At 42.7% G+C, this 12108-nt stretch overlaps 2 protein-coding genes and 1 long non-coding RNA gene across 4 annotated transcripts in view; all 3 read left to right on the top strand.

The window, feature by feature from the left end:
* The window catches only part of LOC110498480 (zinc finger protein 184-like), a 350017-nt gene that overhangs the window by 89927 nt on the left and 247982 nt on the right, over nucleotides 1-12108 (top strand). The gene's annotated exons all lie outside the window — the stretch shown is intronic.
* Nucleotides 3175-12108, top strand: part of LOC110498492 (gastrula zinc finger protein 5-1) — an 89768-nt gene continuing 80834 nt past the window's right edge. Inside the window, exons 1-3 of one of the 2 annotated variants that reach the window (XM_036953728.1) lie at nucleotides 3175-3733; nucleotides 4353-4483; nucleotides 4685-6189. In XM_036953728.1, the coding sequence (XP_036809623.1) occupies nucleotides 3448-3733; nucleotides 4353-4483; nucleotides 4685-5821 (1554 nt within the window). In that variant the 5' untranslated portion in view covers nucleotides 3175-3447 and the 3' untranslated portion in view covers nucleotides 5822-6189. Of the gene's footprint in view, nucleotides 3734-4352; nucleotides 4484-4684; nucleotides 6190-12108 lie in introns of those variants that run through there. The other variant, XM_036953727.1, reaches the window with a different exon arrangement.
* On the top strand, nucleotides 8836-10177 carry LOC118941349. The gene is made up of 2 exons (XR_005037595.1): nucleotides 8836-8896; nucleotides 9055-10177. It is a non-coding gene; the product is annotated as an uncharacterized LOC118941349 (long non-coding RNA).

Genomic DNA, 12108 nt, shown 5'->3' with positions numbered 1-12108 from the left:
AACGCAGTGTAATCACTGTAGAGGTTATGGACATGTGGAAAGTGTCTGCAGAAGGGACAATTCGAGATGTCCATGTTGTGGAAGAGATCATCTCATGTGTTGTAAAAGTGAGGAGCATGTGAAGTGTTGCAATTGTGGTGGGGATCATGAAGCGAACATCTTAAAAATGGCCGACGAGGGTGGAAGAGGATGAGGTCACTGAAGTCAGGGCCAACCAGAACATTTCATATGAAACAGCTGTAAAAAAAGGATTGAGGGATCTAATAGTCCTGAAGAGCCTATGGTGGTGAATAGGCCTTCTCTGCAGGGGTTGCCAGACATTTTGCATGTCAAGAAGGTGGACTTTGTGGCCTTTATAACTATGGTGGTTAACGGCACTGCCAAGGTGGAGAGGAAGTCCAGGGAAATAGCCATCATTGTGGATGTGGCAGAGCAGTTCCTGGGACTGGAAGACTTCTCAGCGGAGGAGATGCATGGAGTATTGTCAAGAGCCATACCACCCTCTCAAGCCTTAGAGCCTGAGAGGGGAGATATGAAGCTGAAGGGTGGAAGTAGTGAGCTTTGTTTTTGTTAATGTATTATTTTTTGTTGTGTGGATTAAGTTAGTTTTCCTACATCACATATGGATTTTCTTTTTAACTTGTTTTTTTCCAACCCCGTCCAGTTGGTGGCAGCAACACACCTTATTGGGGAAAAAAAACCCCACAGAAGAAGTTGTAGAGGTAGTTGTAAACAGAAGTGAAGACTTAACGTAGGAAGATGTCGGAAGCGGATGTTTTGTTTGAAACTGACGGCTTTGGATGAAGTGACATCCGTGAGAATAACAAGAATTGGGCTTATTTTGTTTGTGTGTGTCCGGAGCAGACGGAGCGTGCTTTGCGACTCATAAAGATATCGGATTGGAATGTGTCGCGTGAGGATCATCAAAGCAGGGCGCCTATCAAGGGGGTTATCTCTGGGGTGACACTAGAAGGGAAAGCAAAATACATCACTGAAGAAGTAGATGGAATGGTTGGTGCACGCCGACTGACCTGCATGGTGGATGGATTGAGGAAGCCCGCTTCATCCATTCTATTGTCCTTTGAATTAGTCTCCCTTCTCACATATTTGGGTTATGTAAGAGCCTTTGTGCCCGAACATAACGCAGTGTGATAAATGCAAAATATTTGGATGCAAGTGTACACTACTGGTCAAAAGTTTTAGAACACCTACTCATTCAAGGGTTTTTCTTTATTTTTACTATTTTCTACATTGTAGAATATTAGTGAAGACATCAACTATGAAATAACACATATGGAATCATGTATTAACCAAAAAAAAAAGTGTTAAACAAATCAAAATATACACTACCATTCAAACGTTTGGGGTCACTTAGAATTGTTTTTGAGAAAAGAAAAGCATATTTTTTTGTCCATTTAAAATACATTTATCAGAAATACAGTGTAGACATTGTTAATGTTGTAAATGACTATTGTAGCTGGAAACGGCAGAATTTAAATGGACTATCTACATAGGCATACAGAGGCCCATTATCAGCAATCGTCACTCCTGTGTTCCAATGCACGTTGTGTTAGCTAATCCAAATGTATCATTTTAAAAGGCTAATTGATCATTAGAAAACCCTTTTGCAATTGTTAGCACAGCTGAAAATTGTTGTCTTGATTTAAAGAAGCAATAAAACTGGCCTTCTTTAGACTAGTTGAGTATTTGGAGCATCAGCATTGGTGGGTTCGATTACAGGCTCAAAATGGCCTGAAACAAATAACTTTTCTGAAATGCATCAGTCTATTCTTGTTCTGAGAAATGAAGGCTATTCCATGTGAGAAATTGCCAAGAAACTGAAGATCTCGTACAACTGTGTACTACTCCCTTCACAGAACAGAGCAAACTGGCTCTAACCAGAATAGAAAGAGGAGTGGGAGGCCCCGGTGCACAACTGAGCAAGAGGACAGTACATTAGTGTCTAGTTTGAGAAACAGACGCCTCACAAGTCCTCAACTGGCAGCTTCATTAAATAGTACACGCAAAACACCAGTCTCAATGTCAACAGTGAAGAGGCGACTCCGGGATGCTGGCCTTCTAGGCATGATTCCATATGTGTTATTTCATAGTTTTAATGTCTTCTATTATTCTACAATGTAGAAAATAGTACAAATGGTGTTCTAAAACTTTCGACCGGTAGTGTATGTAGACGGGATGACTATCAAAACATTATATGCCAGATGGTTAAATGCTGCAATTGTGGTGGTGAACATGCACCCAAATTCCTGAATTGTTAGGGTGAAGGAGACAGAGGTGGCAAAAATAGGGCTGTCAGGGAGAAGGGAGTAACGTTTTGGAAACAATGGTAGTTCGATTAGAGACACTAGGGAATGTTCCTCGCCATCAGAGAGATCCTTACATGTTAAACGATGACTTGCAATGGTTATAAACTGCACGGCGCAAACAGAAAGAAAAATCAAAGAAAATGGTAACCATTGAGTGCTGCTCAACATTTTTTTGGGGGGACTTATAGCAGAGACATTACAAGTAATCCTGTCAATGAATGTTCCGCTCTCACAGGCCCCTGAGCCTGTGTTGGGATGCGATTTGGACTATGATTGAAGGAGTGGGATGGGTTTTGGATTTATTTCACTTTTTGTATGACGTCGTCGCCCTCCCTCCCATTTGGTGGATGCCAGATGCAGCGAGAGGCTAGAGAGGCTCAGAGATTTAGAATCAGTCAGGATGTTTCATATACAGAGGATGTAAGACAGATTGGTATGACTACAGTGCAGAATGATGGAGCTCCCATGGCTGCTCCTGTACTAAGTGGACCAACTGTTGGGGCTGGTATGTTTTCTAGACCTGTTCAGAAGTCTTGCGCTCATGAACGTGCTCTGTCAAAGGACATTTTGATAGTGACAAAACTTAACCTATGACGTTATCAACACGACTCGGGTTGTGGAAAGCCGAAATGCCAGGTTGAAGGTTATTGTGGATCCGGCAAAATAGTTATTGGGGTTAACAGATACCGTTGAAATGGTTGTAGACATGCTGAAGAATCCTACGGGTGGATTGTTTCAGAATGATATAAATACAGTTTAATGGGTTGGGGGCTTGGGAGGGTTAGTAGGGCTTTCCCCCCCAGTTATTTTTTCTTAGTAGTGCATAATTAGGTAGACCATGATTAACGCACACTCCAACACAGTAGGTGGCGGCATGCACCTTTAAACGTTTGTTTGCGGACGGCAATGATATCGAAGACTATGACGAACGGAAGTGAACAGTGACCAAGATCCACGTTAAGAGTTTTTATTGTTAATATTTAGACGTGTATTACCACCCTGGAACGCAATATGACTTGATTGCACAGCATCACATACTTAACCCAAGTAGTTTTTCATTCGCGTTGGAGACAGGACTTGGTTGATATGTTATCTAGGTAACGCTAGCTAGCTGCTAATAATGGCTGGTAACTCTAACTGCATAGTTTTTCACACTCAAATAGCCTCCATCATGGAGGTTCTAGCGAATGCAGCCGTGGCCGAGATCTGTAAACTCGTAGACGACGACTATGCAGTGTTTCGTTTGGAAATAACTCAAAGCCAGAAAGAAAACAGGACATTGCGGAAGAAACTACTGGAACTGAAGGTGGCACGGGAACTCGCAGAAAAGACAACACGAGAGCGCGTCCTCGCCACTCGTCCCAGTAGTGTCAAGATTGTCGACCGATACAGAGGAATGGCAAGAGGTACATTTTGCAGAAGGCTATATACATATATATATATATATATATATATATATATATATATGGCAATGCCTTTCGCCCCCTTGCCCTATGCAAATGTATTCAGATGTGTTACCCAGAATTTGGTCTTGGTCAGTTTTTGGACTGTACGCAATAATTCCCCAAATTACTTAGCTAATTTGTGCAAACACACACTATCATATTCTAACAAGATTCTTGATTTACTGCGTTTCCTATTATTTACTCAATGAAAACAATATGATACATGGATCAATAAATAGTATATCAATAAGTTATGAGAAGTGTTACCTTATCCTTGCCAATTGCAGACTCTCAATGGTGTATAATATACCATTGAGCATTGACAGTAGCTAACGCCAGGGTTTCCCCAAACTCAGTCCTTGGGGTGCACGTTTTGGTTTTTGCCCTAATACTACACAGCTTATTCAAATGATCAAACCTTGATGATTAGTTGAGTATTTGAATCAGCTGTGTAGTCTTAGGGCAAAACCCAAAATGTGCACCCCTTTGGGTCCTGAGGATGGAGTTTGGGAAACCCAGAGTTAACCTCACCACCTCTCCCCCCCCCCCCCCCCCCCCCCCCCCCAAATCACTCTCTCAGGTGAAGGACATTACACTGGAGGCCACGGGAGCTTTGTGAAGCCATCTGGACACAATACATGGAGAGATGACCAACCAATCACTGTTGATGAGGGGAGTGGAACCTCAACCCAGCAAGTTATCGTGATAGAAGTTAGTGTAATAGTGTTACATAAAAATGTGTTACTTTATAAATTAAATGTGTCTGTTTATTTCAGAAAGGCTCCCCCTCAGCTATTCACTTGCTTACATGTACATCCTCATTTATCTGCCGTAGGGGAGCTTGTGAGACTTCCTTACAACATTTATCAATTCTACTCATGTACCGGTAATAACCCCCCCTCTTCTTGTCAGTCTGCAGAGGCTGCTGGCCCTGAGGTCAAGCAGGAGAGGTCTGAAGGAGAGGAGGATCCATGGCACAGCATAGACATCCAGACTGGAGTAGCTGGAGCACCCCCTGTAGCCACAGAAGACCCCACCACTGCCACAGCACCGCCCAGGACCCAATGCAGCATCACGGAGGTCAGTGGAACCCCGAACGCTGTCCTCAAGTCAGAGACCAAGACTTTAACTGTACACACAGGATCTGACCTAAGGTCAGACCCAGAGAGACTGGGCTGTCCTCCTGCTCCCGGCTCAGAGTATTTACCGGTATATCAACAAGTCTTGAAGCTGGTTCATTCCCATGGAGATGGTAATGCATTAGACACTGAAGTTGATGATCCATCTTGTTCTTACACTACAGAGATGGACCCTGGCAACATGCCCTTGGATTTAGAGAGACAGACTGATCAGTCAAAATGGGACTGGAACCAGTACAGTAGTAATATATATTCTGAAGGGTGCCTAGATAAGAAAGGGGTGGTTGTAGATGAGATGACTGTGAAAGTGGAGAGGGATGTTCCTCCCACATGGAATGCAGATAGTCAACTAGGAGACGGACACTCACAGGGCAGAGAATTCTTAGATTACAGGGAAAGCTTAGAGACAAATCCAAATGTCACGACTCACTCCCCTTTACACGCACTCAGGGATTGCGACCTAGTGTCCACATCGATGGGGCCTTCCAATTCACACCTTTTCGATCAAGTATTGAACTCAGACGACAGGGCTCAAGGAGGGGGAGCCACATCGGGCAATAGTAAAGATAAACGGTTCCTCTGCATGTTCTGTAACAAAGGCTTCAGCTGCCTCCAGAAGGTGGAGATCCACCAGAGGGTCCACACAGGGGAGAAACCTTACAGCTGTAACCAGTGTGAGAAGAGGTTCTCCCGCCAGGACCACCTGAAAAGGCACCAGAGGGTCCACACAGGGGAGAAACCCTACAGCTGTACCCAGTGTCACATGCGCTTCGCCCAGGCTGGTCACCTGAAGATGCACCTGAAGGTCCACACGGGAGAAAGGCAGTTTTCTTGTACGCACTGCAGGAAGATGTTCTCAGAGAGGAGCTACCTCAGGATACACCAGCAGAAAAAACATTCCACTCTATAAAATAGGAAGTAACCATTCCACTTGATAGCTTCTAGTGTTTCGATCAAACCCTGCATTTAAGACAAAGATACATTTATCAGAAATTTGGGAGAATGAGAGTAACAAATTTCAGTGTTGAATATTCCTGGGTAGGATATTGCATCCAGACGTGTGAGATGTATAAAAGTCTGTTTCATATTGTTTGTGCTGTGTAGGCTATATGGTGGTCACAAATTTTCCCAAGACACTTAATGAGAAAATGTATTCCGTTCATCAAGTTCATACTGATTTTTAGTTGAGACACATGTATGTGTGGTTTTCATATGGTGTATTCAGCTCTTGTTTGTTTAATAAACACAAAATGGGACTTTTCATTCCCATGACTTTCATTGAGACTCTTTAGACCCACACATTAAAAAGCACCTTCTGTACAAGTCAAAATACTTTAGTCAGGTTTGTCTGATGACTTTTGATTGATAATTTCTGACTTGTTTTTACCCACAACATCAGTAATGTCCTCCCTGATGGGTTTAACAACAATTTAAGTAATTCTGTAACTACGGTATAGGACTCAAACGGAGGAGGTCAGAGGCCTGGCAGTGATTGTGGACATGATCGTGGATTATAGGAAAAAGGGGGCTGAGCGCGCCCCCATTCTCATCGACGGGGCTGTGGTGGAGCAGGTTGAGAGCTTCAAGTTCCTTGGTGTCCACATCACCAACAAACTATCATGGTCTAAACATACCACGAGAGTTGTGAAGAAGGCACGACAATGCCTATTCCCCCTCAAGAGACTGAAAGGATTTGTCATGGCTCCTCATACTCAAAAATGTCTACAGCTGCACCATTGAGAGCATCCTAACTGGTTGCATCACCGCCTGGTGTGGCAACTGCTCGGCCTCTGACCGCAAGGCTCTACAGAGGGGATTGCGTACGGCCCAGTACATCACTGGGGCCAAGCATCCTGCCATGTAGGACCCCTATACCAGGCGGTGTCAGAGGAATGCCCTAAAAATGGTCAAAGACTCCAGCCACCCTAGTCATAGACTGTTCTCTCTGCTGCCGCACAGTAAGCGGTACTGGAGTGCCAAGTCTAGGTCCAAAAGGCTTCTTAACAGCTCCTACCCCCAAGCCATAAGCCTGCTGAACAGCTAATCAAATGGACCCCCCGCCCCCCAAACACACACTTTTTTCCTACGCTGCTGCTACTCACTGTTTATTATTTATGCATAGTCACTTCACCCCTACCTACATATTACCTCAACTAACCTGTACCCCCGCACATTGACTCGGTACCGGTACCGAGTCAACGTAGCCTCGTTATTTTGTTGCTCTTTTATTTTGTATTTTATTTAGAAAATATTTAGCTTAACTATTGTTGGTTAAGGGCTTGTAAGTAAGCATCAAATACAATTTGATTTGAAACAAGGTGGGGATGGGTAAATACTGTTTTACATTAGTCCTTTGGCAGACACTCTTATCCAGAGCGATTTACAGTAGTGAGTGCATACATTTTCATAACTTTTTTGTACTGGTCCCCTGTGGGAATCAACCCACAACCCTGGCGTTGCATGCGCCATGCTCTACCAACTGAACCACACGGGACGCCATGTTGAAAGTGTGTTATCTCTGTACACATGTGTACATAGCTGATACAGATTACACACGCCCTCAGGTATCTCTTCCAGGCAGGAGAAGGGTCTAGAGGTGCTGCTGGTGAAGGAGGAGGGGTGTGAGGAGGGTCTGAGGAACCCTGAGGGGAACATGGTCATGGAGGACAACCAGACGACATCTCCTCCTGAAACCACAGAGGAACCAGCTGAGCAGCACAGGACCACACACAGTCTCACTGAGGTGAGCCCACTGTGAACTACTGTCTGAATGGTATTCGGTCAGGGTCTGTATCCACAAACCCTCTCAGAGTAGGAGTGCTGATCTAGGAACAGTTTAGCATTTTAGATTATAATGAATGAGACTTTTGTGAGGGCATTTTGAAGTTAAACCTTACTAATGCTTATGTACCGAAATATGTCTTTACGCCCAGGCATTGGGCTTGAGATTGTCAAAGAAACTAACTCATAAGATATAAAGGTGTGCGTGCATTAATAAGAGGCTTGTTCTAACTGTTCTGTGTGTGTAGCATAACCCCATCATATCTGGGCGCACAGCCAAGAGCTGACAGAAACTAACTGGTTCCTCTTAGCTTAACTGGAGACAGGGAAAAGTGTTATCTTCTGCACACAAGTCATAGAGCTATTGTTCTGTTTGGAGCCTGTTTCTGGGCGAGAGACTCATGCTTTGTGTGTGTGAACAGGTCGACCATACATAATCTGGGCCGACAGTCAAAGGCGCTTGCTTGCCCAACTTGGGAGGACCGTTGAGCTACTCTTAGCTGAAGTATGCCTGGAGTGACTTCCTGTCATTCTGGACCGTATTGTCCTCACTCAGTTGTGACAGACTGAGGCAACCTTTTCACCCAGTTGTCTCCCCTCACACACACATACACAGGGTCACGTGTTTTGCAGATGCTTGCATGGGGTAGTTTGACTATATAAATGCTCCTGTATTCTTTGCACAGGAGGGTCTCTCTCCATCTCACCTGCGTGGGTGGTGCGACCAGCCTCCTCATTATAATACGTTTTTAATAACAGTAATTGATTATTATTATTTTGCCTCTCTTCATTATTAGTTCAAGGTAGAATTTCCACCACACTATGTAGACCGGTGGGGACCTGATCCTCAATCAGAACTTCTACACTGAGACTCTTTGTGGATACGGGCCCAGATCTTGATGGATTTTGTCTTAAGTGTGGGACCATGTCTTTGAATTATCAAACCATTGAAGAGTGTCAAGTAATCAAATCAACTAACAAGTTTGCATAGTATTAATAGCAGTCCCTTATTGCCCAATCAGATGATACTTCATAGCAGGGTGCTCATATCAGATTTCTTGATCCAACATCCTCTCACTCTGTATCTCTTACAGTCAGTAGACACGGAGGATGGGAAGCCTGATCTGCTGCTGGTCAAAGAGGAGAAAAGAGGATGGACCAGAGAGCATTGACCTGCTGAGTGGACTAAAGATGGGGGAGCAAGGTAAAGGAGAAATACATATAGCCTACATACAGTAATAGATCTTCAATGGGAATGGTGATGGGTCTGGCTTTTATTTTCTCTTTATTCATAAAATTAAATCAATTCAATTCAACTTATGTTTACATACTAAAACACACACAATCTATGAACTTGACCAGGTAATTGACTCAAATTCCATTGGGCCCGTGGGACGACATCACTGAGCAAGCCAGGAACAAAGGCAACATAGTGGAGGTCAGTGGATGGGACAGCATCCTCAACTGTTAACCACAACTAGAAACAGACAGTCGAACACAAAACGACAACCAAACTTAGTCTCCATGACAACAGGGTGTGGTCTGTGGGGACAGTATACGGCGGGAGGGAAAAGATTTGGCTAGAGATGTTCCCTCCTGCTCCTATAATTGTGATTCAATGAGACTGATGCCGCCTCAGGTTAACCCCCTAACAGGTGCTGCCTTCAGCCTGCCTTCTATAGGATCTATCAACTGGAACATGGACCCTGTGACAACACACTCTCCTGGCCTTCGTCCTCCTCACACTCTCCTAATGTTAAACCTGTCCTCAGACAATGCCTGAAGACTAAATGGCTACACAAGCCCATGACAAATGACAGTAGTAGAGATGTAAAGTTGGCAGCGCCAAAGAGAAGCGCTTCCTGTGTTCGTTCTGTGGGAAAGCCTTCAGTTTCCCCAAACAGGCTGAGATCCACCAGAGGGTCCACACAGGGGAGAAACCATACAGCTGCCCCCAGTGTGAGAAGAGGTTCTCCCACCAGCACCAGCTGAAGATGCACCTGAAGGTCCATAAGGGAGAAAGGCTGTTTGCCTGTATGCACAGCATGTAATATAGTACTAATTCGTTTGTAGTTAATTATGTTGGTTTTGGATGTATCGGGAACTAGATGAGGTGAACTGAGGAAATAATGAGTATGATGAGACAGAGTAGATATGGTGATGGTTGGTGTGATTGTGTCTGTAAAAATGCTTCACTGATGAAGTGACAAACTTTGTCCCTTTAGAGACTGGTGTTTATAGTGAGATAATGATAGTGCCTTAATTAATGTTTACTTGACATGAAGTAGTGAAGCTGTGTGTTATGTAATGTTGAACCTTTTTAAAGTATTCTCAAATGTATTTTATCAAAGCGAGAGTACCACATTTACACAAAAGGAAAAGTGTTACCATAGTGAGAAGTTATTCTTCTTGTCACTTATCGTTTTGTGCAATAAATGTGATTTGTAATGCCGTTTTGTTGAAATTAAATACTAAATGGACTGTTCTGACAGACTTGGTTATTTTTGTATCATTGTAGAGACAGTGTTGGCTCCATATTGTTAAGTACTTGAATCCCTGTGTTAGAGATGGGCTTGACTGTGGTTAACATGTAATATAATATGCCATGTTTGTTGGTAAAGCAAAGGGTTTATTTTATAAACCGTTATGCTTTTCTGTACAATCTTTGTTTGCAGTCTGCAGTCCATGAAGACCTGCTGATATCCAGTGTTACTGGCGGGAGAGACTGGACCTCTGATGCGGATGGTCACAAATCTTGAACCAGGACAATGCATCAGGAGCCATTCCTGAGTCAGAACCCAACCGTGAGGGACAGAGACTCCACCACAACCATTACACACACAGTGCCTTCTGAAAGTATTCACACCCCTTGACTTTTTCCACATTTTGTTGTTACAGCCTGAATTTAAAATGGATTAAATGTAGATGAGTTGTGTCACTGGCCTACACACAAAACCCCATGTCAAAGTGGAATTATGTTTTTCAAAATGTTTACAAATTGATTAAAAATGAAAAGCTGAAATGTCTTGAGTCAATAAGTATTCAACCCAATTGTTCAGGAGCAAGAATGTGCTTAACAAGTCACATAAGTTGCATGGACTCACTGTGTGCAATAATATAGTGTTTAACACGATTTCTGAACGACTACCTCTACCCTACACATACAATTATCTGTATTAAAATGAGTACCACTCATTTTCAAGCATAGTGGTGGTTGCATGAATTGTGTATGGGGAGTTTTTCAGGATAAGAGACACGGAATAGAGTTAAGCACAGGCACAATGTGCATTATTGTTATGAATCTCACATGGCTGTAGCAAACTTTGCCACCCAATAATTGACTTTGGCTGTATTTATACAGATGTATGTCACCGTGTCACTGTGTTTAGTCTACAGTCCTTGACCTCAAGCGGTTTGCAGTAAATGGCCTATAAGTTACCTTCAGGTGATGACTGAGGTGAAATATTGAACCTGTAGTTGATATTCCAGACTGTCTGGTCTTCACAAACTGAGTCAGTGTACAACATGTTGACTTCTGGGTCATGCCATTTGATTTCAATCACTTTTTGCCCACACTCCTTTTGATTCGAACTAAACTTTCAATACATATTTGCCCATGGTAGAAGTGGTCAGAAAGTAACATTTTGGACCTGAGTGCCAGAACATTCAGGAGAGGGAGGTGCTCAAAGTTGTCCCATTTGGCATACCTCATCATACCATAAGATCAATGTCTTCCTCACTGGGAAAGATAAACAGTTGAATTTAATATTTTAAAAGCTTGCATACAGGATTGTCAAACTATTTGATAATTTCCTGAAATTAAAGTTTAATTTAAAACATTTTTAAACTTTAATGTCAATTATCTAAAAACAAATTAAACTATTTTATATATATATATATATTTTTACATATGTTGCAGCTTTTGACCATATTTGACATAATCTGAGATGTTTGTGTTTATGCCCGTCATCGGTTGAGAGACAGCACGCTCTTGAGAACATGGTGGGTGTCATGTTTTGGCTGATTAATGTACTAAAATGGGAATAACATTGAAATTTCTACTTTCAAATGGTACCACAAAAATGGTTGGAGGTCCACATATCAGAGAATGTTGACTTGAATGAGATATCAGTTAAATTTACTGTCAATCTTCCATATGAAACCTATTGATATCATAGGAATATAGATAATAGAATAGACATTCCCATTTAAGTTGATATTCAACAGTGGGTGGACCGGCAGCCATCTTTGTAAGTAGGAATTGGAAGTTAAAATATCAATTTCAATATCAATGGTGTACCAGCTAAATTGCAGTGGTCTGAAGGGATAGGCCCATTCTATGAATTATATTTATATGATTGAATTAACGCCCACCCTGTATTCAAGAGTATGCATGCTGTCTCAACTGATGGCGGA

The sequence above is a fragment of the Oncorhynchus mykiss genome, chromosome 19, assembly GCF_013265735.2.
Source record: "Oncorhynchus mykiss isolate Arlee chromosome 19, USDA_OmykA_1.1, whole genome shotgun sequence".
Classification (NCBI taxonomy): Eukaryota; Metazoa; Chordata; class Actinopteri; order Salmoniformes; family Salmonidae; genus Oncorhynchus; species Oncorhynchus mykiss.
Note: the sequence above shows the minus strand (reverse complement) of the source record. Positions and strands in the feature narration are given on the sequence as shown.